This window comes from Struthio camelus, chromosome 1 (genome assembly GCF_040807025.1).
Source record: "Struthio camelus isolate bStrCam1 chromosome 1, bStrCam1.hap1, whole genome shotgun sequence".
NCBI lineage: Eukaryota > Metazoa > Chordata > Aves > Struthioniformes > Struthionidae > Struthio > Struthio camelus.
In genome coordinates, this window is record NC_090942.1 from 151,011,925 (window position 1) to 151,038,916 (window position 26,992).

Genomic DNA, 26,992 nt, shown 5'->3' on the forward strand with positions numbered 1-26,992 from the left:
ATGCTGAACAGCTCCTACGCAGCGGAGCAGAAACCTCCACTCCACCAGCAGCTCTTCTCCCAGGACAATATCATCCTGCTGGGAGGTAACAGGCGTTGGGCACCCACTGAAAATCAGCACCATTCCCTACTTGTACAGAAAGCCAACACGGAGCCCGTGATAACTTCTAATGGCTTTATTTGCATCCTTCCAGCTTATTTTTAGTAGCATGCTCATTTTATCTAGCAGATTTTAATATAACTGCTCATTTCACATCCAAGCCTGCAGGATGCTAAAGTTCCCAATTCTGACAGCACCTGGACACATATATCTCTATTACAACTGGGCTACTGGACTACTTATGCTATGCAATAGAACCGCTGAACATTTATGTAGGCACACTCATGCAATTATTAAGTACATATTCAATCTGAAATATTCTCCAAGTTCAATACAGCACAAACATCAAAATTCTCATTGAAAGACTCATTCACTACAGAAGCTTTCATGTCTCTTTCTTCACTGACTGTATTTTGCTGTGCTGTACAGAGTATATAAACAAAACACATCTTTCTGGTCATAACAGATTGCTTGCTCCGGGCCGGAAAGCCTCTTGGGAACACAGAGTTGTAACCTACCATAATATATTAAGTAGAGAACATTTCAGATACCATGACGCAGAAGTCACCAACAAAGATAGAAAGCTGCGTGAGAACCTGATGGAGAATTAACACGACTTGTTCCATTATCCACCCCTAACTCAAGTAAGGCAGTAAGCTTAAACCTCCTGCTGGAAGCTTGTGTCTGGAGCACTCTACAGTAACCATTTGTTAGCAGAAATACAGTTCTTACTGATATTTCTTGGAAAGTGATAATTTTACTAAACTATAGATGGCTATATTGGATCAAACTAACCATAAAAAATAACCATTCTTGGCTGATCTCTTATTGTCAAAAGAAACGTACAGAGATGTAAAAACTGTAGAAGAGATTTAATCTGAACTCACCATGAAAACAGAACATATGTACTCCTCTCAAGTCTCTTAAACTTGGTAAGATGAAGTCTGTTCATTACTTGATGAGCCAAAGGCTAAGGACTGCAGACAGCTTATACGGCAGCACCCATACCTTTCGAGCTAGTGCTTAACAAATGCTTCTTCACAGTTGTTTGGGAACATAAACATGAGCGTTTGCATCAGGCTGATTAAAAAAAAAAAATCATTAATTTCAGCTAAAACAGCAGCTACTGCCAAGAATAAAGGCTAAAAGAAAAATATGTTCTGCAGAAATTAAAAGAAATCTGGCAGTCCTTCCTTTCTATCCTAATCCTTTAAAAGTCACAGTTAACACACATTCAGCAGAGATTTGCTAACAACTACAAACTCCAAAGATGCCAAACAATTATTTTGAGCACTCTTGGCTTCCAAAGCTGTCCACACTGGACAGGACCAAGGGAACCTGCATTTCTAGGACAAGCCTACAGAAAGAAGAGAGAGGCATCAAATTCAGAGCAAGGAGAAAACGGTCAGACTAAAGGAGTAGGGGAAGGAGCAATAGATTTGAAAAGTGATATTGGCAAAGTTGGATTAAAATCACGAAGGCAGCTGAAGACTGTGACTGAGGTCTAGGGCTGGAAATAAGGTCAGGAATTACTTGGCTGGGAGAAAGCACCGCCATAAAGAGCGGGGAACAGACAGGTATTGGCCAGGTGAAGGGACTGGCAATGAGCATAAGGGGAGCTGAGAGGGGCAACCTAAGGTTGAGTAAGGAGCCTGGGAGCCAGCTGAGGGAATGGGAGAGATACTGGTCACGGAGTTAAAGGGAGAACCAGACTTGCTGGGCAGAGAGAATAAAGTATCAACCAACTTGGGGTGTCCAACTTTTGAAGTACACAGGACTTTACATAATACATGCACAACTAGCTGTGCACTTTGGGCTAGGCACTAGGCTTAGCACTTTGTAAAATGGAAAGTAAAAAAAACGATCTTAAATTAGGCACCCCAGACTTGAGAAACACTGTACTGATCAACGGCAAAAGGACAGTTTTAAAAGACTTGCCCTGCACCACACGGAAAGTGTAGGAGGTGGTAGGGGTACATCCCAGCCCTCTGAAAGGATTCAGCTCTCTAGCACAAGACAATCTGCTCTTCCTTCATTCTGCCTTGCTTACTGCACATCTTTCAATTTCTGCAACAAATAAACATGTTAAACTCAACAATGTCCTTTATAGTAGAACTTCAGTTCATTTCCAGATTAGACCATTCTTGTGCATTAAACACAATAAAGAAAAGCAGATCATTTAACCAAAGAGTTAGTATAATTTAAGCCCAAGAGGCCAAACCGCAATTAGATGGATTGTTCTTTTAATACAGCTATTTTGCAAGCAGCATAGGTCATCCAGGGTTTATACTGTTGTCTCCATGTCTCTACTGCCTTGTTTGTATGGTGCAGCACCACCTTCCCTTCAGAATGCACCCAACGCTGTTGAACACTCCCATCTGATCCCAGCAATGATGATAAACAGTCTGCCCACACTTTGGGAGCAAAAGCAAAACTCTCTCCTTACGATCACTAGAAAATCTCAAGGACTACCTTCAGTGTTTCTAGAAATACATGATTGGAGAGCAGAACAAATTTGCAAGTCCACAGGGAGTTATGTCACACGACACTAACTCCTGGTTTCCAGCCGCGACGTTGACTCTTAAACATGGCTAGACAAACATGACTTTTCCATTGATACGACTATATTTCTTAATATTAATTGTTGCTATATCTGCCCATACGATACTGTACAACTGTGAACTTAAAGCGCCCCACACAAACTGGAAGGGATAAAATATCCATGATATAATTCTCTTGTGCAGATGACATCCTTACTCAGAAAGCACCTGAGAGATGCTCTAGAGACTTCTGGACTTGATAGGAAGATCCATGTCAGATTTTATACATAGCATCTTCCACAGGAACATATACAAGCCTTTTTTTTTTTTTTTTTAAACAAATGCTGTACTGTTAAATAAATCCTGATATTCTGAGAACTGCTAGCAGTGCAGAAGTAACTGCACTAATACTTATCACTCAGTGGCAAAAATATAACAGAAAAACGGCACATAGAAGCTGGCAAGCAGCTCTGGTGATTTAACATATTACCACCCTGTTGCTAAAGTTTACTGCCTCCCAAGCAAAGTCAATGGACCAGATCACGTGAACGCTCTTCAGAAACGTCAAACCACCAGTTTAAATTGAGCTGCTGAACTTTGCACTAAAGTTGCTGAAGCGCAGGCACACGTTTTGTTCCACCTGCTCTGCTGTGGGAGGCAGTGATTTCCAGCTTAGTGAATATAGAAAGTAGCTATAGGATCAAAAGAACTGTCAGTGTCAAGACAAGATGCATGGGCAGCAAGATGCACAGAGAAATCCAGGAAGGCAAAGGAAAAAAAAAAAAAAACTTCAGAGTCCTGCCATTAACTACTTTGTTTTGAGCATCACTGAAAAAAAAAATCACTGTTTTTTGTTTGTGTTTTGAAAGAATACTATGAAAATTTGGAGGCTTAGCAAACTAAAATTATTCCCTTAATACAGGTCATCACTGAGAAAACGTAGAGAAATTGCTGGGGAAAGAACAGAGAGGGCTCCAAGGCGGGCTAGTATTTTTGAGATACCTAATACACAGCCATTTTTTGATGCTGAAGTCTTGTTATAACTCTCATCAAAGACCGGACGGTTCTTGAAAAGCTCTTCTAAAGCCTGAATCAAAATTCTAGACTGTCAAGGGTTAACCCTTGAAATAAATACAAATCTGAATTACAGAGAGACATAATACCTAACTCCAGCAGTAAGCAAGCATTGTACTTTCCCCATCACAAAAGATTAAACAACAAAAAAAAAGAGTAGAACAAATTCTCAGCAAAACTATCATCTTCTGTGCCTCCTCTGCTGGCCATAATTTCTACATTCTACCTTCGAGACTTGCCCTACTCACCACAAGGAGAAATCCCAGGCTTCACGTTCTTTCTAAGCACATTTTATTTTGCTTATGCATGCTCCTGTAGCTAGAAAAAAGTTACAGAAAACTCACTGACAGGGTAGGGTGCAAACAGGCAAAACAGCTATTCAAGCATAAAGTTAATATGGACTTCTTCGGCCTGTAGAAAAGGAAGGAGCTGAATACACGGAGAGCCGTTCGTGAGCGCATAGGAAGCACTGCTCTTATTTGCAGAACTCTGTAAGAGTTTACTGCACTGCAGGTAGGGTAGCTCAGCTGTGAACTGCGTCACGTAACTGAGGTGTGCCGTTTCCAAAGATTTGCAACGTCGGTGCACGTGAGCTTCCCATAATTAGTCATATTCAGCTTGAATTGGCGGAAAGAATAATTATTCTTATAAATGTTTACATAAGTTACAAAAGAATACAAAATGTATTATTTTCTTCAACAAAGAAGAAAAAAAGCTGTGTTCGTGAGAGCAGATGACGCTCTCCAGCTGTTCTAAGGCATCTCATCTAGCACTGTGAGTTCGCAACATACAAACCCTGTACCAGGCCTCTGTCCCCACATTCGCATTCAGAGTGGCACAGCCTCGCTTGCGTCCCATGTGCTCAGGTTCAAGATCCATCTGCCAGGGAAGACCAGGGCTAAAGTCTGGTCCCTGCTTTTGCACTCTCTGCAAGACCAGCCCTGCCGGCTGGAGCTGGAGAGCCCAGCTGCAGCTACAGAACTCCTTCTCCGCTGGCAGAAACTACAACTTCAAAGCACTCCACTGAGAAACTCTATGAAACACAGGCCAGGAAAACACTCGACATACTTTTCTGTCACCTTCTCTCCTTCCTGTATGGATCATCTACTCTTACATCCTTTTCTCTCTTCTGCCTTCACTTTCCCCCTCTATACTTACATCCTCGTTCTCCCATGCTACTTCCTTTCACCCTTCTCAGTTGTCTCCACAAAATCTGTTCTGCCTGCAATAAACTGGAAGAACAGGACTGTATTTAGACAACGTCACCTCTCACACCGCACACCTCTCTATTAGCATGACAGAGCAGTAAGGCATGAACAAGACGTAGGCCTTCATGAGAAATACAGGAAAGTCAAAGGGGACATATTCTTATGAGTGGACCATGTCTACACGTCAACAGGTCAAAAGTAACAATGTCCTTTTTAATATACACTGCTGAATTCAGGCAAGGTCTTAACAATACCTCACTGCTGTATGAAAGGAGTACTTCTAGTGAACACAAACATGTATTCACAAGCCTCAACCGCAGAGAAATCCTTTGCAATGAATTCACAAGTCACACCAAAAATTTTAAAAGGAAATCTCCTTCACCTAAAACCAAGATCTCAACTTGCCAGAGGATTAGGAGGAAAACTACGTTACTCTATCGGCATGCTTTTAACTAAGTGAGGATGTGCTTTGTACTTGATCGTTCCTACCTGCTTTTCATTGCATATTTGGTAAAAACATCTTAAATTCAAGAAATTCACACTTGGTGTAAGTATAAAGGACCGTGGACAACATCTTCCCAAACAGAACATACTTTTACTCTGCTTTAGCTTTAGTTCTTTTCAAGAAGTGCTAACGTATTCATGCAGAGCTGGCACCACCCTTTGCTCTAGGAGAGACAGTAAAGTGGCTGGTTCAATGGAAATGAACAGAAGCAGAGGCACAGTGTGCATCTGTGCTGGCTGATGCAATGTAGGTAATTCCCATTTCTGAAATAAGGAAAGCGCTCCAACTACCCCAGGTAAGTACTTGGAGAGTTTGCCTTCTTTTATCTCATGCACACTTCCCTCACCCTGTGCCAGACAAACCACAAAAGCCAGCTGTGGTTCTGCCACTCCCCTGTGCAGCCCAGGCACACACCCTCCCCTCAGTGATTTCTTTTATTTACAAATGCCTTTTATTTTCCTTACTTCACATGGACCATGCTTCATTCCCAACCTGCTTTGCTCCCAGTTGTTCTTTGTTTTTGCCTAACAGAACAGGTTGCTGCCAATCTGTGACCGCAGTTCCCTTACAGTAAGTAGACCACTACAAAGAAAAGAACACTGGAAGTAAAGGAGAGCGAGCAGTGGCAGCAGGAAACGGCTGTGAAGCAGAAAAGGTGAAGACAACAAAATTCTCATGAAAACTTTTGCCATGTAGCTGAAGACCAAAAGCAATCTACAGCAAAGAGCAGTCTACAGTAAAGAGCTAATCCTACTGTGTAGAACAGCAATACATCCGATTTAAACACATTTCAGGTTACGCCTATCTGCTTGACTGATGTGGATGAGGCAGATATAACCCAAATGTTCCTTCTTCTAAGGCAAACACGTTTTCTAACAACATGTCTGCAGAGGATGTTCATTTAAGAGGTAGGTAGATAATCCTACAATAGGGAAGAAGTTCAGCTTGTCAGAAAAGAAACAGGAAGGGAAGCGAGAGGCAGAAGCAAAGAGCACACGAGATAGAGCTCTGAACTGTGCTTTCTACAGCGTTACTCCTCTCTCTCTTCAAGGACTACAGGTAGAGGTTTCAAGTTACCTCTGCAAGCAACATCCAGGCAAGAAGTGAGGAAGCCTTTCTCCACTGAAGGAATCTACAAAGGGGTCCAAAAAGTATCCTTAAATTTTAAAAGTGCATCTTGTGTAATACTACTTAGATCATTTAAATTTGCTGTTAACAAAGCACATCACTAAAAGTCTGAATTCACCCTAACAAGGAAACAAACTGAAGAGAGACCCTTGACCTTTCTAATTCCTTCCTAGTTCCAGCACAATAACATGAAGATTAAGGAGCACAGAATGCACAGCAACTGGACCAGCCATTTCTCCTAGCATTCATTTCACTCCATAGGGTAAACTCTTTCAATTTAATGCAGTATCTGTACAACCAGACCTCACCTGAGCTCGTTTAAGTCATGGGTGAGGTTGTCAAACCTTCAATACATCTGAAGCCGTCGGACCAAAAGTTCTGCTACCCAACTTGATACTTACTCTATCCAAATCTCAAGGAGTATTTAAAACAAGCATAGAGAGAGAACTAATGCCTTCCATCTCAGCTGAGAGCAAGTGGGACAAAAGTAGAGAAGTTTTTCAAGAGGCTTCCTCACTGTCTTCAGTAACAGAACCAAACTCCCTCTGAAGATCTTGTGACTACTTGCCACATTTCGGTGGGTTTCTTTTTTCCTTCATGTGTCCCTACATCTTAGCATCCACTATGGTCCAAGTTAAAGTTAGCTCATTACAAATAACTTAAGTCACAGGCAAAGCTCTAATGCGCTGAGAAAAATGCAAACAGCCTAAATATGGACACTTGAAAGCAGAGCGCTGAAACAGTAATTTGCTAACAACCTGGTACTGTCAACAGGGAATGGTGAATCAAAGAGGTCACGTCCATCTCAAAGCTTGGAAAGTGCTAGACATTTAAATTTAAGAACATTGGATTTCAAATTCTTGCAAAAGGCTTTTTATGTTTCCCCACCACTACCTGCTTCCTGCTCACATCAGGACTGAGCGTCAGAGAGACTCCAAAAAGAATCAGCAAGATATGGCATTCCCTCCGAGGACCCTTCGAGTTCCTAGAAACAAGGCAGACCATTGAACTAAAACCTCACAAGCACAGAAAACCTTGATAATGAGTTTTTAAAACAAGAGGTTTTGAAACAAGCATTAGCATAGAGTGGTTTCTCAAGGGGAAACAGATAATCTTGTTTCCAGGACAACAGGGTTTTACAAGCTCATCTCACTTGCATTAGATTTTGAGGGCATGCAAACACACAAGAGCCTCTGGTTCTGTCACTTAAAAAATAAACCAGCGAAATCTTACTGGCTACCTCTACTACTAAGATAGACAAGCTCAACACTACAGACTTCTGCAGACAGAACTATATTGGCCTGCAGAGAGGGAGAGCTACAGTCAACACATAAGTACTTGACTGCACAGGCAGAAGACCCTCTATCATATATGCAGTTATGCTGTATATGCAGTTTATGCTGAGCTTTGACCAGCATAAATTGATTTTGCTCGCTCTACGGAGGAAAAACGTACGCTATTGGGATAAAGCTACAACTTCATTCCTATACTGTTCTATCAAAGTCATGTGAAATGGATGAGGGTGCATCAGTACTGCATATGCAGAAAAACACTGCTACTATATTCCAGAACCATATTCTAACATAATGAATGGGCAAAAATCTAAAATATGCACCAAACTAAACACAGAATCTTCTTCCTTCTAAGGCTTCTCTACATGGGAAAGGAATCATAAAAGCTTCCCGGAATAAATTAAGAGAGGTTAAACGTTCTTAAATATCTTATCAGGTTCCATGTGAACTCTGCACACTAAGTTTTGCTCTTCAATTCCTCTTCCCTGAGTGACAGCATTGCTGCAGAAAAAAACAAAACCCACAGAAGACCACGGGTGCACCACATGCAATCAGACAACAAAGGCAAATGAGGCAAAGACTCTAACTTTCCGCTTTTTCACACTCCTCCTGGTAGCACCAGACAATCCTACCTCAGGAAAGCATATCCTGCAAACGGAAGCGTTTCCGTATATGGCTGTTCTGGTGCGCAAACACCGGCAGGTGTAGAGGCCTCAGCGCTACCTACCATCCTGACTGCATCGCTTTGTCCTGAGGTCACAGCACTACTGCAACTACAAGCAAGTCGTACTGCAAATCTCTCAGGGACACGGAGCCTGTCGGGTCTGCTTTTCAACAGACCAACAGCATCACACAGATCACTGAATATAGGTGTCCAGGCTAACGCTGAAAAGCAGAGGTCTCGTAACACAAACATCTGGAAACAGGAATGCAAAGAAACGCGCAAGCAGCCATTATCTTTTTTTTTTTTTTTTTTTTGGCCGTCGTTGTCTTTTTTCCCACACGCTGCGCTCGTATGCACTTACTTACACACAACAGCTTGGCGGCTCTGGCGCGAGGTCACGCAGATGCTCGGGATGAACCTCAGCGGGAGCCACACACGCCCGCGATGCCCAAGCCGGCGACGCTTTCCAACGCAGCGGCGGGCCGGCGATGACAAGAACCACGACGCCCCCCCCCGCGGCGGCGGCGGCACAGGAAGCAAAACACCGGGTGCCGCCGCAACCCCAAAACGGGGCTGTACCCCAACCCCTCCGCGGCTACCAAACCCGAGAGGGCGGCGGCGCGCCCTGCGCACACCAACGAGGCGCGGATGCGGCGCTCCCCTCCTCCGCCGCCGCTCCCCCCCCCCCTTCTCGGCCCAACGGTCGCCCCAACCGCCAACTGCCCCCCGCACCGCCCCCACCCCCACCGGCCTCGCTCCCCGCCAACCGCCCCCCACGGCGGCGTACGTACCTTGTGCCCCGGCCACCTCCTCAGAGCCGCATCCGCAGGAGGAGGAGGAGGAGGAGGAAGCAGCAGCGCGCCGGGCAGGCGCCCCTCACCTCCGCAGCCCCGGCTCGCCGCGCCCCGCGGCAGCCGCCGGCCCCGGCGCCGCCCCCTCAGCGGCCGCCCCGCTGCTGACGGCACCGGCCAGGCGGCCCCGCTCCTCCCCCCCCGCCCTCCGCCCCTCAGCGCGGAGCCTGCGCGGCCGTTGCTGCTGCCCTCGGCCGGGAGGCGGCAGGCAGCGAGCCTGCTTTCACCGTGCTCCCTATGGTTTTGAGGCTTGCCTTCCCGGGACGGCCGAGCTCCCGCAACGCGGGCCGGGCTTTCTATGTGTGATTTTTTTTTTTTTGCTTTTTTTTTTTTCCTTGCCTTTTTTTTTTGTTGTTGAGGTCATCCAGAGGGGGCTGCTTTGTTGTTTTTAAACACCAGCACGTTTCCTCCCTTCCTTCTTACCTCATGTCCCTGCTTGAACCCGTTACCGAGCAACACCATCCAGCTGCAGGTGCCGAAACGGCCGCGCGCGCCAGGGGCCTCGGCCCCGCTTGTTAACGGCACAGCTACCAAAGCCACCCGAGGCCAAGGCGGGATTTAACTTGCTCGCCCGGCGTTAAGTGTAACTGGAAAGAACGTGCGGCATGACGAGTCGCCTCTGCCCCTTGCCGTTGCTTTCGCCCCGCGCGCGAAGGGGACGACGTGCGGCTGACAGGGCGTCCTCCGGCGTCCCCCCTCCCTGGCGGGGACCCCGCTGGCGTGGGGAATTAGCGAGGTGCGGTGGACTGGACGCCTCCAGCCAACCGGGCGCCATCCGCAGAGGACCGCGGCCGACGACAAGCCGAGTCAGTCCCAACACAACTCCAGCCTAAGATTTAGTTTGCCTGTTGCCTTTCGTTGGCGCTGGAAGGCGTTAGCTCAGGCCCTCAATGTCATCTGAATTTGGACGGAGAAGCGAGGAGACGTAGCTGGGGTTTTTAATTCCTTCTTTCTTTCCACATCTGTCAATGGTGGAACTCCATTTTTAGCTGGACGACAACATTAATCCACAAACGTTTTTGTTTCCAACTTAGAGAAGGAACTTACAGAGGAGAGCTTATTTTCAATGCCTCGTCAAATAGGTGTGCTTTTTAATGCACATCTTTAGTCATAGTTTAGAACCAGGCTAATGAACATCACCACGTTTTTAAATACACTTTTAAACAAAAAGGATACAGAAAATAGAGCTCTCTGCTTACTATAAAGCCTGAAAGCCATCATCTCTTAAATTAAAACATTGAAGGCTTACCTCAGTCTCCACACCATCAGCAACAAGAACTTTGCCAGAGCAGGCTAGAAAGCAAGTACGTAGCGTCACCAGCACCCTTAAATATTTTAGAGAGTTTGACAGTGACAGAAAACACACAACATGACAGTTTATGAGCAGCCAAAGAGAATGTTAACCATCAATCAAAAGAGGACGTTTTAAAAACAGCAGGCTTGAGTAACTCCCAACCAAGAGGTGTAGCAGAACGGCGTTTATGACCCATGTTCACTTTGAATTGGTAAGGTGCAACATCGCTAAATCCCAACAGACTGGAAGGGTACTCATGCTACTGTAGGAGGAGGACACACAGGACGACCTGTTTGTTTATAGGCTCAACAGTCCAAGTTATCCAGGACAAAATAGAAAAGTTGATACAGTAGGAACATAGGTTTTTGAGTTACTTTTGTTTTTGGTAAGATTATGGATTTGTTTAAGAATACGTAACTAACAAACCTCAAAAAATAATTGTCAGAGGGGAGTAATATTTGAGCAGAGGTGCTTCCAGACAGCTGCCTTGGGATTGTTACTTGGCTTGAGATTATTCAACATTTTCCTCAAAGATGTGGAACTCACTGCTGATTGTATTTCTAGACAACACAAAAGCTGGCGGTATGGTGAAGTAAGAGGACAAGGCCAGCACATAAGAGAGCTAGGAACACCTGATAAAGTGTACCAGTCACTTTTTTTTTTTTTTAATAACTAAATCTCAGGTTATACAGCCAAGAAAAGAACGCAAAACCAAACCGTGAACACTGGGAAAACAGACTGAAACACTGTGACTCTGAGCAGGGCACCAGGGTCATAATGGACAAGGAGCTCAGCTTCATGCTGTGATAAAATAAGATGTGCATCTTAGATGCACAATCAATAATGTAAATGGAAAGAAGAGGGAAGGGATTGCACCCATATACATATTAGGGGTAAACCCCATAGCAGAGCACTCCTCCTTAGAAGGACGTTGAGGAGTTGGGAGTAGACTAATGAAAAAAAGCAGCAGCACAAGATCTTTAGGAAGTTAATCAAAAAGAGTACTGAGGAATTATTTTTTAGTTTTAAATGCATTCGCAGCAGAAAACCCCCAGCATTCTGTTGACCTCTTTTGCATAAGCCATCTCCACTTCTAAGTGGAAGCTGAAGCCAATTAAAATTCTAATCACAAGTAAGGCATATGTTTGTCACAGTGGGATTACTAACTTTTGAAATATGTTATCAAAATTAATCATGGGTTACATCTTATGTCATTTTCAAGAGAATGCTTTTCTCTAGCAGAAAAACATAAGGACCTACACCAGAGGTTGGACTTCAGGAAGGCGGTTAAACCCAAGTTTAAACTTAACTCCTAACATAAAGCAAGAAGAAAAGGGCACTCCCCAGGATGTCCAGTCCAGTCTCAACTGATAAAGGGCTTTATGTAATCTCTGTACTTATATTGAGCAACACAATATTTTAGACAACTGATGACCAATCCCCTCTGGACACTTTTTATTTACTCTCATCCTCCTCAGCATGCCAGTGACCAGATGACCTGTAACTGACTTTCTCAACTCGGATTTCCAAAAGCCATCCTGCTGTAGCCATAAAAGAGGTATGGCTGATACAGAATCAAAAACCTCAGAGACAAGCGGTATCTAACAAATATTAGACCTCTTTGATCTACATACCAGAAAGGCTTCAAACCCCTCCCTGCAAAAATAAATAAATAAATAAGTAAAACAAAACAAAAACACACACCACCACAAACTCGCAGACTCCTCGCAAGCCCTGCCATAAATTCACAGAAGAATTATCTATTCCTCATCCTTTATAACAGTGAAGGACAACATAATATAATTTGACAGTGGTACAACTTATCATTAGAATTTATGAATTATAAACTGATTTCTAATTTCCAAAGCCATCATTAAAGAGCAGGTATATATTTAACTCCCTGTCCCCAATTTTGTTATTTATTTGCCGTTTTCTCCTTAACTCCTTTTAAAGTAAAAGAAAGTAGCTGTATCCTAAAAATCAATTTGAATGCCCTGTTGCACTAAGTCATGGAGATTCACTCATATAATTTCTTCTGTTACCTAAAATCTTTAAGAAATTATACCCTTGCATGTAATTGCAGCCCATGATTATCTATATGCAAAGAAAGAACATAGTACATGTACACTTTTATTAGAAAAACCACAGCTTGATATAAGAAATAATTTCAGTGCTCACTTACTAAAATACATTGTTCGAAATATATCACGTGTTCCTGACATCATTAAGCAGTTAATGAAATGCTCATCTTTCTTCTCCCTTGTTTAAGCATGTTATTAATTGCGATCGTGAAAATAAAGCATAGTGCATCCCAAGATGATGTTCTCCACGTTTACAGCATTTTCTCCCTATAGATAGTTGGTAACCATGTCATCGTGGAGTGGGTTACTTACAGATGAAATTGCTTGATGCTTTTCTGAGGATGCCTGCAGCAAGCCTATGTGCCAAAGACAGCTAAAGCAGAAATTGGTATATACATTTGGGAAAAACAAAAAAAAAACAAAAAAAAAAGGAAAAGGAGGAAGGAACATAAGGCTTCTAGTTACTAATCTGTCAATTACAGATTATAATGGAAATTAAACTCTTTCATGCCATTAAGCTGTACATAATATTTTAGTCATTCATTCATATATATATTTAGAGCAAGTATATTTATTCTAAATGGCCACATATCAATTGCTAAGGCAGCACTAGTACTTGCAGCATTTTTGCTGACGTGATGAATTTATGCAACTCTCTATTTCACTTTTTCAAGAAAAAGTTTAAACAATAGACAGTGCTTATCACTTACGTTCTGCAGCTGCATTTTTAGAAGTGGATGATTTCACCAACCTTCTTATGATTGGCTTGTCTTATGAAAAGGAGATAGCGGTCTGGTTTGTTCTGGATTTGCACCAAAATAAAAATCTTACTTAAAATAAAAGTATACCTTTTTTAAAAAGTATCTTTTAGATCTTTAGACTACCATCATCCAACCTGCTATTCCCCAGAAACTTAAAGAAAGAACATAACCAATTTTTTAACACTCACCAGGCAAATAACGAAGCTGTTTGTAACAGGAATACATGCATTCTGCATGCAGAGAAGCTTTCCAAAGCAATAAAAAATGCTTTGTCTTTCCTTTTAATAGTAGTGGCTTAAAAAAATACATTCGCTAATGCATACTTGTTAAACCCCAACCCCTTTCTCTTGCTTTTCAATACATACACATGGGCCTTCATTAAACAAATCCTGCTTAAACAAGGGGCTTATCACTCCATACAAGGTTTAGAGCATATAGCTGACAGGCTGAAGAATTTTCACACCAGAAACTGTGACTCTGGCGTATTTTTTACTATAATAAACACAAACATATTGCAAAACTACTCATGTGTTTACAGCTATGTAAATACAAATGTGTTTGCAGGACCGGACCACAAAGAGTACATGCTAATGAGTAAAATTAGATGCAGTGATAATGTAGACAAGTACTCAACACCAAGAGCCACAGATTGTGATGCGATAGTCAAAAGCATTCAGCATCTTTTGACTCTGCCTAAAACAAGGGAGAAATTAATGCAACAATGAAAGCTTTTTGCAAATCGCATCCTGTTCTTATTTGATAGCAATGATTAGCACTGCACATAGAAGTGATTCTAAAACTAAGAAGGAGCCTTTTGCAACCACTTCAACCTTCTATCCTCAATGCTCAAATTTCACAGGTTCCCACATATTTTCAATCTTGAAAAATCCACCATAGATTAAAAATCTATATATTTTAATAAAAACCTGTAGTATAGCACAATTCAGAGGACTTGATATCAAAATATTCAAAAGAAAATACTTCGTGCATTAGGAACAAAAGTGGGAGGAAGACGAGAGGAGAGGAGAGGAGAAGAGAAGGGAGGAGAGAGAAGAGAGGACAGAACGGAGGGGAGAGAGGAGAGTGAAGAAAGGAAAGAAGAAAAAAGAAAAAAGAAAAAAGGAGGGCAAGCAGAGAGCAGAGGAGGAGGAGAAGAGGAAGAGATGAAAGAAGAGAATAAGCAGAGACAAGAAAGAATAAGACGAGAAGCAAAAAAGAACAAGAGAAGAAGAGAAAAAGTGAACAAGAGAAAAGAAAATAGAGAGCAAAGAGGAGAAGAGGAGAAGAGAGAGTGGAGAGGAGAGCCAATAGAGGAAAGGAGAGAAGAGGGCAGAGCAGAGGGAAGAGAAGAAAAGAAAATAGGAAAGAAGAAAGGGGAAAAGGAAAAAAAAGGAAAAAAGAAAAAAGGAGGAGGAGAAGAGGAGGAAAGAAGAGGAAAGACCAAAGAAGAGATCAATAGAAGAGAAAAAAGAAGAGAGGAAAGAGAAGAGGAGAGAGAAGAAGAGGAGAATGAAGAGGAGAGGAGAGCAAAGAGGAAAATCTATAGTACTTAGCGCTTTCAATTAATAAAGCAGGTTAAGTGTTTTTAAAAGTCACACAAGAAACATTAAGACCTCTCAGGCAGGACAGGGCTCAAAGTCCCAAGGCAATTATATAATTAGTCATTTTTAGAGAGACTATTTTGTTATACAGTGCTGGAATGGAACAACTGTGGTCTCTTGAGTAAGTCAGTATTTAGATTTATGTGTATTTTTATACTCTCCTAGATAATCTAGTGAAGCATTTCGGTCCCAGATTAGGAACTATTGCCATTAAGAGGTTCTATGAGATCAAACAATAAAAGTCATTTGGTAGATAATGAAATTCTGAAGCATCTAATAACAAATACTTCATTTGATTTTAATACTTGATCTCCATTGGATTAAGCCAATGAATAGAAATAACTTCAGTTATCTGTCTCTTCCTTTCCAAAAGGAGCTTCTGTGGCACCACTGGTGAAGCTCCGTCATTATGACTGAGAGAAAGGAAGCGATCATCTGCGGGTCAAACGTATAGGCCCCTGCTGTAAGGCACCACAGCGGAAGACTCCTTGACTTCCAAACCACATACCGGTCCCACTATTCTCTGTAAGTGGCATCGAATTATCTTCAAAGTAGCTACCAATTTTATTTTCTCCCATCTGCCCCCCTCACTCCAACCAGTGAGAAAGCGCGAGAGTAATACTTTGAAACATAGCGCTAGGTTAAGACGACTTGCAGATATCACATCGATTTATCAGTTAAGTATATATAAAGAGATAATAAGGTAAACAGATCATGGAGAACTTAGTATGTTGACAGCACACGGAGAAAACAACTAGCTTCCACCTGATCAATAGAACATTAGAAATGTGAAATCAGTGTTGATTTACCACTGCCAAAAGTTAGGCAAATCCTAATGCCCGTATCTTTGAGTTTAAAATGAATATATTAATTATACATACAAGAAGGAATATAATCACACTTGGGCTTATCACAGAACAGTTGCTTAAGAGAGACAGAATCAAACAATCAACGTGCTCATTCACTGAAGTCAGTTTCACAAATGCTCTAAGTGTTGCATGCATCTGCCTAGACTAAGTGTAAATGAGTTACTTTGCTATAGATTTTAGCAAAGAAAGGAAGTTAATATGAATTTCTCCCCTCTCATTATTTCCTGATCTTGTTTCTGATTAGCTTGTCTGAAATTATTTGAGTTTTCACATATAGGAGTTACATTACCATTTATTTGTAAAGGGTTCAAAAGGCAGAACAGGGCAGGGATGCTCAGGAAGGAAAAAGGAGTGTTCTTCAGAAGCAAGTTTTTAAATAAAACCACTAAGCTTTGGCTACAGATTACTTATGTTGTATTTAGTTACTAGTGCACATCTTGGTTTCTTACCAAGGTGGCCCAAGAGACACTGATAGAGATATCTATCTACGTCTCAAAGAACATTGCCATATCGCAGACAGATCTGCCAGAGTCATCCTTGATCGAAGGAAAGCAAAACAGTGTTTTCCTCCGTTCATTTGTTCGCTTTTTCACTGCAGCTCTTTTATAACTTAGGAAATTCTGTAAACATAAGTAAAAAAAAAACTAACATAAGAGCACATTTTTAAAAGTATTTAATAATTTAGTGAATATGAATGGCAATTTGAACATTTTACATCCATACAGACAAACCAAAGAATTTAGAGAGAATCGACGAAGTAAAAATAAGAAAAATACTCAGAAATTACAAAGTAAATTTGTGGAATGCAATTTCCAATAAACACAATAGAGTCTAAATCATCATCCCTAGTCTGTGCATGTGTTTGGATTAATATTTATATACTTCCTTGGAAAATAAAGCAAAAAATTTGGTGCAGATTCATCTCAGAGGAACTTAAATACTGTTGTAGATACTTCTAAAATTCAGCAACAGCAACCATAGCCTCCTTAACTGTTCACATGTGAGGGACTCCTCCTTTCCTCCCCTCCCCATCCAAAGAAATATAATTAGCATACAGGTAATCCTGGCATACAGCTCTCAAGCTATTGCAGAGAATAATGCTATAGTTCTCCTGCACCTGTGTTGATACAATGAAGAGACAAATTACTATAAGATAAATCAGATATCTTTTACTTTCGAGAACCCAAATTTTAATCTAGCTGTCCAGCGAGACTGGACTGTAAAAATAAACACATGCATCAATCATCATATTAAAAGAAATTTGTAGCAAGATGAAAGAGATGCCATCCTGCACATGTGGGACTGCAGAAACATCACTCCTGCATCTACCAGTGCAGGTTTATTGACTAATAAACACATTGGGAAGGAAGCAGCTAGCACATATATTTCATAGCCTTGGTCAGCCCATCCTGTCAGGAAACAACAGCTCTGTCCTAAGGTATCCTATGAGATACTAGTTCAGTGAACTCCCAACTTCCAAAATTTTGCATTATTTGTAGTAGTAAAAGGTTATCAGAAATCACTAATGACAACTTCACTTCAACTTCACTTCAAAACACAAAAATAACTGCTGCAGCTTATTTTGGATTTTAAGTATTTTATTACAAGTGCATGAAAAGTACCTATTTTGGCCAGAACTTGCAGTTTTGTGTCTGCTTTCTTTCTAACATTTAAAATGCACATCCAGCTCAATCTATCAGAATCTTCAGAAGTAGATATCTTCCATGAAAACACTGCATACAGGGATGCTGCAAACACAATCTTCTTTCTTTAGTCTCTGTTTTGTATAAAGTGCTGACAAACCCCAATTTCCCATGGCTGGCTCTCTTCATGAGGGCTTCAGTATCCCTTTCTTCCTCTGAATCTTGCTCTGGCGTCCAACTGAAGATTGAAGTCAATATATAAACAGCATAATAAAATTTTGCAAAATACTTCAGAGAGTTTGTGCTATTTTGACACTTTACAAAACCAGAGAAAAGCACAGAATAGAGCAGAAGTCACCATAAAGAAAATCGATGATGTAGCCAACAGGTCAGAGAACTTTTCCAGATGAAACATATATTCTGTCATTTTAAGTTTCACACAAAGGTAACATTAAGCGATAAGCATCTTGTGCATTCTGAAATAAACAGTGTAATAACGTAGATGACAGAACAGCATAGTGGGCTGGCAGGGAAAACACTGAAACAAAGCAGTGTAAATCTGCTTAGATCTGCTTTTCCAAACTTAACAGTAAACTGAAAGAGGAAAATTCAGATTGGGTTAAGTGGGAGTCACTGCAAATCTCTGTGTGGAAAGTGTCTAAAAACATCAGTAAAAAACTGACATAATATTCAACTCGTAAAAACTAAGTTTGCTCTGGGAAGTTGTTTGTAAAAAAAAAAAAAAAAAAAAAAGGGCACTGAATGGAACATAAGCTAAAATAAAGCTACTGTGCAGCATTTACTGAAAGTAAATTGCAAGTTCTTTCCCAGTACAGTAGAAAAATATAATTTGATATCGGAACAGTTCTTCTGAGCTTATATTGCAGTTACTGAACGCGCTTCAGTGAAGAAGTAGTATCTTTTACCTCCATTAACTAACTCTCTCTCAGAATTCAGAACTGTGATAAAACTGAAGAGCTAAAACACAGCATTGGATAGTACAACTTGTCAAATCACCCAGCAGCTTCCACTTTAAACCCTGTTCCTATTTAAGTACCTAAACTGTACTAAGGTTTACTCATCCAACAAGAGAGTATATTCCCTGAACAACAACAAGAAGCAAAAACCCTAATGATTTGAAGCTAGCACAAACTCTATCTATATTTAGTGTCTAATGCTCATAGTCTTTTTGCCTCACTAATATTCCAAGTAACCAGTTTGGCGAGTACCATCACTGCAATTTACATAGTTCAATAGGACAAGAAGAACGTCACTCTTTATAATTCAGAACACTTAAATAGAATCATATAAGAACCAGGTCTCTTTCTACCTGACTGCAGGCGCTTAGCTAGAAAGCTGATTTTCATCAGATTCCCTCAGTGACTTACAAACAAAAAATACAGATCTGGCACCTGGAGATACATGTACTACAGCTGCAGTTTCAAATACCTAAGTATTTGAAGTATTAAACATACAGCGAAACTTGTTTTTTCTTGTTTACAGAAACACTAATTTGTTACTCTCTATATGAGCTAATATAGCTCGTACAGGAGAGGAATAAAAAGCTGCTGAAGCTCAGGTGAAAAACACATAATGGGGAAAAAAGTTCAGGCACAGCTTCCTTCCTGTATTCCGCATTATGTATCACAATTGTTCAAGTACAGAAGTGAGCTTTGCACTATTCAGTCTTAGTAAGCTTTGACATCATTTTTGCCACATCTTAACTATTTTTAATATTACTGCAGTACAAGTAAGATACTTTTACACAAGGAACGCCTATCAAAAATGGGAAAATCTTTCTACAATTACACTTTTATAAGCCTCTCACTACCATACTTGATAGCTAACTCCCTAGAAAAACAGACTGTTTTTCAGCGTGTTTCTTCCAATGACTTCATAGATAAAAGTTAGCCTCTTAAGCCTACTCTTTACAATTGCCTTGTCTATTGATATTACAAAGCTTTATTCAGAACAGCAAAAATTATCTACTTCATTTATCCTACCTGTCACATTCTAAGTCTACTTTGATTTAAATACGCATTTTTAAAATCATAGTCACGATCTATAAACTTTATTTGGATTAATGAAAATGCTATATAAAGTTCAAATTTTAAAGGGAATTGGAAGAAAAGAACTATTCTGCTTAATGAAAGCAGCTTTGCTGAATCTAGGTGTGCTTTCCTGCAGAAAGCAGGGAAAGGGAAAGAAAGCTACCAGGCTTGTGCAGCACAAAACAGCACAACACAAACACTTACCATCGATCTTTTGCATGCAAAAAATGTAATTTGCAAACTTCTACAGTGTCCTTCCTTCAGGCATTGTCTTGGGCTTTTGTTTTCCTGTTAGATGAAAAATAGGGGATTAAAAAAGAAATTAATGAATTTGTGCAGCACAAAGAGCCATTAACATACTTCAGAGAAGGTTTAGCCAGAACTTTACTGAGGCACACTAACTTATACTTTCTTCTTAAGTTACGTTTTGGTAACCTGCTTGAAAAGGGAAGCTAGCAGACTTGAAAGGGAGCAAATAACAGCTCCTCTCCGCCAGGGGCTTTACTCCGGCGGCACAAGACCGCTTCTCCCCACACAAAGGGGCGCTTCGTGCCTCGGAGACGTCGCGCCTCTGAGGCCTGTCACAACTTGAAGCGTAACTCGCGCCCCCCGCCCCGCCCCGCCCCGCCGGGGGCAGGGCAGGACGTAACGGAGGAGCCCGGCGCCCGCCGCCGAGCCGCCCCGCCACAACGTCCCGTAACGACTGCTCAGGAACGAGCCTCTCCCGGGGGAGGGAGGGAAAGGGGGGGACACTCACCTCCAGGACGCAGGGGCTCTCCAGCAGGCACTGCCGGAGATCCTCCCTCACTCCCCCGCAAGCCCGCCCGTCCTCCTCCTTCTCCTCGTAGTACTTGGGCATCGCGGCAGGCTCAGCACAGCGCTTCGCTCCAACGCAGCGCCACCACTACCCTTCCTGCAGCAGCCCAGGCCGCCGCCATCTTAGCGCGCACTCCCCTCCCCCCACCTCCCCCCCCAGGCCATCCCGCCCTTCGCCGCTTCCGGCGGGAGGAGGAAGGGGGAGGGGCCGCACGCTCTCTCGTCACGCGCCTGCCGGCTCGCGCGCGACGTTGCCGGAAGCAGCCGTGGCGTCGTGCGCGTGCGCGCGCGTGTGGTGAGGCGGGGGCCGGCGGCGCGGCCCGGAGGCGCAGGTGAGACCACCCCCACCCCCCACCCCCTCCCCCCCGCTCCGGCGCCGGGGGCGCGAGCGCAGCCCCGACCGACGCCGCGGCTCCCCGCGGGCGGGGCGGGGCGGGGCGAGCTCGGCCGTTGGCGGGGCGGCGGCCGTTGGCGCGGGGCGGGTGCGGGGGGGGAGGGGACCGCTGCCGGCCAGCCCCCGGCGCGGCGGCGGCCGGGGAAGGCCGGTGTTTCGGCCGAGCTGCCCGGGTGCCTGCGGTGGCGAAGGGCAGGCCCCTCTTCAAGGAGGGGTCCCCCCGGGGCCTGGCAGAGCGGGCGCGGGGGTCCCCCCGTTGCGGTTTGGGGTTCAAGGGCTGCTTCCGTCGGCCAAGGCCGCTTCAGGCAGTGCCGGGCCGGACTGGGCTCAGCGCCGCACCTGGGGATTGGGGGACCTCGGCCCTTCACCCGGTTTGTCGCTCTGTATATCCTAGCTATCCGGTTCCGGGGGAGCAAGTCAGTTGTGACTGCCTGAAGCTACCGCTGCGACTGTAAGAATACCTAGTACGCAGAGACGTCTTGCCTTGGCGGCTCTAGGCCTTACAGCATCGTCCCGGCCCCTCGGGCAGCAGGCAGGTGAGTGCCAGCGGGCACCCCTTCTGCACCGAAAGGGCAGGGATGGAAATGTTCTTAGCAGGCAAACGGCTCTCTGAGATGGAACACCTCGGTGGAGTGTTTTCCAGCAATAAACGCTTGGCTTATTTGGCAAACAATACTGGAAGCAAAACAGCCTGCTCTTAACTTTCCATCCCTGGCAGGTAGTAGCAGTCGTTTAGGTGACTGCCTGACCACCCTATCTGTCTGTCTCGCACGTAAACGTCATAGTTTGTACCCGTGCAGTTTTGTTTTCCTGGCTACAGTATTACAAATGGGGCATGTGGACATGAATTTTTAATCTTGTTACATGCAAAGATAAATGCATTTTCTGAAATTTCTTCTCCAGCAAAATGCTGCCAACTACTTCAGTTAATTCTCGGAACCAGGGCAATGGTGCGTTGAACTCCAGAGATGCTGCCAGGCATACGGCTGGAGCAAAGCGCTACAAGTACTTGCGAAGGCTCTTCCACTTCCGACAGATGGATTTTGAGTTTGCTCTGTGGCAGATGCTCTACCTATTTACTTCACCACAGAGGGTTTATAGGAACTTTCACTACAGAAAACAAACGAAGGACCAGTGGGCAAGAGATGATCCTGCTTTCTTAGTACTTCTCAGTATCTGGCTGTGTGGTAAGTGCCCAGGAACAGAGTGCCTAAATAAGAGGGAGGAAAAGGTGATTCTTTACAAGTTCAGGGATGAACTTTTGTAGTCCTTCTTCTAGCCACAGAACAAAGACAACCAGTATGTACGGGTTATTTTTCAGTCGAAATACAATAAAAAATGATGCCATAACCTGCTGGAGGTTAAGGTAGAAATTAGAAAACGGAGGATGTGTAACTGCAGATGTTATGTAGTTGTCTTGGAAAAGCTCTTTATTGTAACTCATTGTTTTATTGCATCCCAAACTATGTGGTTCCCTTCAGCTTCGAAGCCAATAATAAAAAACCCATGGCACATAGCAGGGATTTAGTTTAAAAAAAAATGCTGAACCCATGGTTTGGCAGATGTGAGGATGTAAGTCATTACAAATAAAACACTGTTTTTACAATAGAGCCCCCAGGAAGTTTCTTTATATTGCAAAATTTAGTTGTCAGCAATCAAAGTCTCTCACATGTAGCTTTTAAGACTGAACTTAAAATGCCATAAGGAGAGTATTGTCCTAGTCTTCTGTAATACAGCGCATTGCTGATAGTAACAGCAAAGCTTTTAACTCTGAAATAAAAGTGTATATCTCCAAATGCATGTTTTGTGTTAACAATTAGCTTTTATAAAACAAACGTTCTATGTAGCATTCTGTCAATTTTTAAAAATAGTTGGGGCAAGGCAATTTGCTATGACATTGTTAAGCCAAAGTACAGATGAATGTTCTCCGACCTGTGAAAGGAATTATATTATGACAAATTGCACCATACCTAGTATTTGGTGGGGGAAAATGGGCTGTTGGACTGAAAATCTCAAGGAGGAAAATAAAAATGAAATACTGGAGATTTCATAACAGCACACTTAAAAACATGCCGATTTAAGGTCTCTTTCTTTTCTCTACAGCTAATTTTAATAATCTCTTTTTCTCTTTTCAGTGTCTACCGTGGGATTTGGATTTGTGCTGGACATGGGATTTTTTGAAACAATAAAGCTGCTACTTTGGGTGGTATTCATAGACTGTGTAGGGGTTGGCCTTCTGATAGCAACTTTAATGTGGTAAGTAGTAATGTCTGAAACTGAATTCAGTATTGCTGTTGGGTCATCAGTGGTCCTCTTCTGTTTGCAAGATAGTTATTTTTCTGTTTTGGGCAAAATTACAAAGTAGATATGAGTATAGGTTTTTGTGCTGCTGTGCCTATTACTTCAAACCTTAGTTTAAAAAAAATGACATTTTTCTTTACTATTTCTTGCAGAAGAAGATTCATGTTTAGAAAGTTTGTATTATGATGAATGTTTCAGTTTGTTTTCTTTCTTCTTGTGCTGGTTGGTCTTCGGTAGTAATCCCAAACATGGTGATCAGAAAAATCCTTCATTCCCTGTTTTGGTTGAGTAAATAGCTTAAATAATGCAGGCCTAATGACGATAATATTTAAGTGGGGCAATATAAAACTGGCCCATGCTTCTTGTTGAAGCATTTTAGCTATTTCTGCTACAATCAATGTTGGTTCTATTTCATGCATGTCAGCTTTGTTCCAATGGTGGTGGTCACTGTCAGTTTTATCCTGTAACGCCCAGAGGCACATGCTAAGCTTCCTGAGCAGGCTTGCTCTCAGGCCCAGAAAGAGGAAAGTTACCAGCTGTGTAGGAACAGTGAAACAGCTTCTTGTCTTAGGTGTTGGTTTTCCTGTTCTCCAGGCTGCTGTGGAAAAGAAGGCTAATTTTCTTCCTTCCTTGCACACAGGTAACAGTTGTCACTTGTAATTATACGCACTGAAACCAGGAAGTAAGGGCAGAAGCGAAAATAGCCCTGCCATTTTTTGTCTCTCTTTTGTGGCTTATTGAAAAAGGAAAAGCAATAGACTTATGGAAATGTGGCAGAGGTCTGCCTGCATGTGGCTCCTCTGCTTTTGTCACTTTTTGCCCTCCATTTGGCTTATAGAAGGGGAGAGACGGTAGCGAGCGAGTTCGTAACCCAGGCCTCAGCATATTATAGATGTATGCCAGGTCAGCGAGGGAGCCATGGAACAACAGGAAGTCACTTGCAGTGGGGCAAGGTGAGAGCACAAAAGAATTTTCTCTACCAAGAACTCGTCGTGGTAGTAGTGGAAAAAAAGAATTTGTGATGAATCAGGAGCACTTCAGAGACATCTTATAGTGATGCTGATCAGTAAAAAGGATGGATTCCTTTCAAACAGTGACATTGGAAATACTCCTTTATAATTGCAAAATTCAGGATCAACTACATACAAGAACTGTAGCTGATATATGAAAAACCCATCTAGTTTAGCGTCCAGTCTGGGAGAGCAGCCCATAACATGCTTGGGGAAGAGCATATTGTAATATTTCCCTAAGTAATAGCCGCTTTCATCCTCCAGCAATTTGTGGATCAAGCATTCTTAAGCCTAGGGCTGTGTTATCCTGATCCAAAAAGACTTCAGCATTGGTTGATTTTTCCTCTGTTTTTTAGCCTGCCTCCTACAGGCCTAAATACCTGTCACCCGGCTCCCTGTTGGCGAGATAAAGACCTTTCCTCTGGTACAGGCTCCGCCTTTTTCAGTAGCTTCCCCTTGCATCCAGGCTCTGCCTCTTTCTGACCCTGCCCATGGCACTAAGAGTGTTTCAGAGAATACTACAGTGAAAGTTCTGGTCTTTCTAACTATTTACTTTTGCACATATATTGACTTCTTGGTCCAGTTCTAAATGAGAAGAACTTCCTGATGTCACCAGAACAAAAACAAGGCAATGCTCATTTGATTAGCACCTGCTTGTAACAAAGAGAATGGTTTCATCTGAAGAGCGTTAATCTGACCTCTTTCTGTCTCTAAAGGCTGCCATTTCTGTAGAAATGAAATACATCATCTCTGATGTGAGGTAATGTGCAAGCACTTTCCTGAAATCATCTGGAACAGGAGTGGCAGCACTGCTGGCAACTTGTAACTGCATTGATAAACTGTAGCACTCCTCCACTTAAAAAAAAAAAAAAACCAAAACAAATGAACAAACAAAACCAAACCCTGGTGCTGTTTGTTAGCTGCAAGATATTTCAGCTGCATGTTGAATGCAAAAAAAGTAATTATACTTCTAACATGAAATGATTCAACAATAGTCTGGTCTGTGTAATTCTTGCATATTTTTCTCCCAAATAGCAGAAACTGCTTTCTCACAGCTCTGAGTTAGGATATTGTATGGCTCACTACCTCAAACCACTGTTATGCAATTCAGCTTTACATATTCACATTAACAATCTTCTCAAATATCTTTTCATGTAGGTTCATTTCTAATAAGTATTTGGTAAAGCAGCAGAACCGAGACTATGATGTGGAGTGGGGATATGCCTTTGATGTTCATCTGAATGCTTTCTATCCACTTCTAGTCATTTTGCATTTTATCCAACTGTTCTTCATCAATTGTAAGTAGAATATTTTATGTGCTCGCTGCTTTAAAATTATGCCCTATCAAAACAGCTGAGAGCAATTGTCTTTTTCAGATGTCATCATATCCGATTCAGTCATTGGGTATTTTGTTGGGAACACGCTATGGCTGATTGCAATCGGCTATTACATCTATGTGACATTCCTAGGATACAGTGGTAAGTAATGGTAGTATCTTATTATTATTATTCAGAATATAACTGACTGAAAAACAAGAACATTATTTTAGTCTGCTGACTTGTAAAGCATAGGATCATATGGGGTGGGGGGGGTAAAGGCATTCTTCTTTCACAGTAAAGGAAGTTTGGTATAAATTTTCCAACCCCTATTTTCAGCTAGGTGGATATCTTATATAGCTAAAGCTTATATAGCTATATGGAGATATACATATATATGGTTATCACATTCTTTACTATATTAGCAACTTTTGTTCCCTTTGAGCTATGGCAACTCAAGTTTTTTTATTTTGTTCCTCTCTAAACCTACTTCAACAAAATATTTGCCTTAAATAGAAATTCTGTAATGATTAAGAATATAGTTTTAGGTAAAACTGTTTCCCGGAAGCTTAGCTATAGTAATTAACTCAAGTACTCTGAAATCTGTGATAATCTGTGATAATGGTAGGACTAGTATGGCAGAGGTGACAAACTTGGCATTGTAATGAAGATGGCACAGAAGTACCTTTGTTGCTATTTTTCCCCAAGGCCATTCTAGATATAGCAGTTACCAGACCTTTTTTGAAAAAGCACTATTTTATACTTGCTTCACCGATTACTGCCTCTCTTTCAGCATTGCCATTTTTGAAGAACACAGCTATTCTTTTGTATCCCTTCGCACTTCTCATCATGCTCTATTTGATCTCATTAGCATTTGGCTGGAACTTCACCAAGATGCTTTGTTCTTTTTATAAATACAGAGTGAAATAAAAACAGGACTTCATGTATCATGTTTAGTTTGGTTTAATCTTAGCTGTCTTGACATAAAGAAAAACAGTTAAGAGCTTTTTGTAAATGGTTGTAAATTTCTCTTTATTGTAGATAATTGTGTAAAAAAAAAGCTTGAAGTGTAATTTTTATTAAAATATTTACAACAGTAAACATGTTAGCAATTTTGTTTGAATACTTTTGCAGTACATTGCTAAAAACAAATTACTTGTACATCGTTGTAGCTTAAATTTAGCTGCAACAAGTCTATTTAGCATAATTCTTACTGCAGATATTTTGCACATACTGGCATAAGCTCAACTTTACAAGTTTAAGTGACACTGAAAAAGCAGTTTCATTTAAGACTAATACTGGAATAGGTTGCCTCTGGAGTGTGTGAAAATAGGACTTTTTAACAGTGTTGCAATGGTAAAGCAACAATTGCCTCTACATACAGAACTATCCTCTCCTTTTATATAAGAACTTTAGAACAGATTTATTTTCATGTCTTTATTTCAAATATACATGGACAACTGGCACACAGAAGAAACATTGATGAAAGGCACA

General features: G+C 42.0%; 3 protein-coding genes across 31 annotated transcripts in view; 1 reads left to right on the top strand and 2 right to left on the bottom strand.

The window, feature by feature from the left end:
- The window catches only part of INPP4A (inositol polyphosphate-4-phosphatase type I A), a 136,546-nt gene extending 127,102 nt beyond the window's left edge, over window positions 1-9,444 (bottom strand). For 21 of the 28 annotated variants that reach the window (XM_068923865.1, XM_068923808.1, XM_068923856.1 and 18 more), the window contains exon 1: window positions 9,302-9,444. The gene's annotated coding sequence lies outside the window, so the exon portion shown is untranslated. Of the gene's footprint in view, window positions 1-986; window positions 1,175-8,875; window positions 8,903-9,301 lie in introns of those variants that run through there. The other 7 variants (XM_068923934.1, XM_068923753.1, XM_068923839.1 and 4 more) reach the window with 3 other exon arrangements.
- A 7,181-nt stretch (window positions 9,445-16,625) lies between these two features.
- Window positions 16,626-20,623, bottom strand: COA5 (cytochrome c oxidase assembly factor 5). The gene is made up of 3 exons (XM_068923980.1): window positions 20,419-20,623; window positions 19,866-19,949; window positions 16,626-17,848 (listed from the first exon to the last, which is right to left on the bottom strand). The coding sequence occupies exons 1-3, from the start codon at window positions 20,518-20,520 to the stop codon at window positions 17,807-17,809; spliced, it is 228 nt and encodes a 75-aa protein (XP_068780081.1). The 5' UTR covers window positions 20,521-20,623; the 3' UTR covers window positions 16,626-17,806.
- Window positions 20,536-26,445, top strand: UNC50 (unc-50 inner nuclear membrane RNA binding protein). Of its 2 annotated transcripts, XM_068923967.1 has the most exons (7): window positions 20,536-20,809; window positions 21,266-21,407; window positions 21,775-22,058; window positions 23,007-23,127; window positions 25,341-25,480; window positions 25,559-25,660; window positions 26,292-26,445. In XM_068923967.1, exons 3-7 carry the CDS (start codon window positions 21,779-21,781, stop codon window positions 26,426-26,428), a joined length of 780 nt encoding a protein of 259 aa, XP_068780068.1. In that variant the 5' UTR covers window positions 20,536-20,809; window positions 21,266-21,407; window positions 21,775-21,778; the 3' UTR covers window positions 26,429-26,445. The 2 variants fall into 2 exon arrangements, with proteins under 2 accessions (XP_068780068.1, XP_068780060.1); XM_068923959.1 differs by lacking the exon at window positions 21,266-21,407 and having other exon boundaries at window positions 20,675-20,809.
- The last annotated feature ends 547 nt before the right edge of the window (window positions 26,446-26,992 follow it).

Bases quoted from the DNA above. Each gene is read 5' to 3' on its own strand.
- COA5 (XM_068923980.1), bottom strand. From the start codon at position 20,520: ATGCCCAAGTACTACGAGGAGAAGGAGGAGGACGGGCGGGCTTGCGGG. The intron at 19,950-20,418 runs GTGAGTGTCCCC...TTCATCTAACAG, and splicing joins AGAGCCCCTGCGTCCTGGAG to GAAAACAAAAGCCCAAGACA. The intron at 17,849-19,865 runs GTAAGTGTTTGT...TTCAATCTTCAG, and splicing joins TTGCATGCAAAAGATCGATG to TTGGACGCCAGAGCAAGATT.
- UNC50 (XM_068923967.1), top strand. From the start codon at position 21,779: ATGCTGCCAACTACTTCAGTTAATTCTCGGAACCAGGGCAATGGTGCG. The intron at 22,059-23,006 runs GTAAGTGCCCAG...TTCTCTTTTCAG, and splicing joins TCTCAGTATCTGGCTGTGTG to TGTCTACCGTGGGATTTGGA. The intron at 25,481-25,558 runs GTAAGTAGAATA...TGTCTTTTTCAG, and splicing joins CCAACTGTTCTTCATCAATT to ATGTCATCATATCCGATTCA.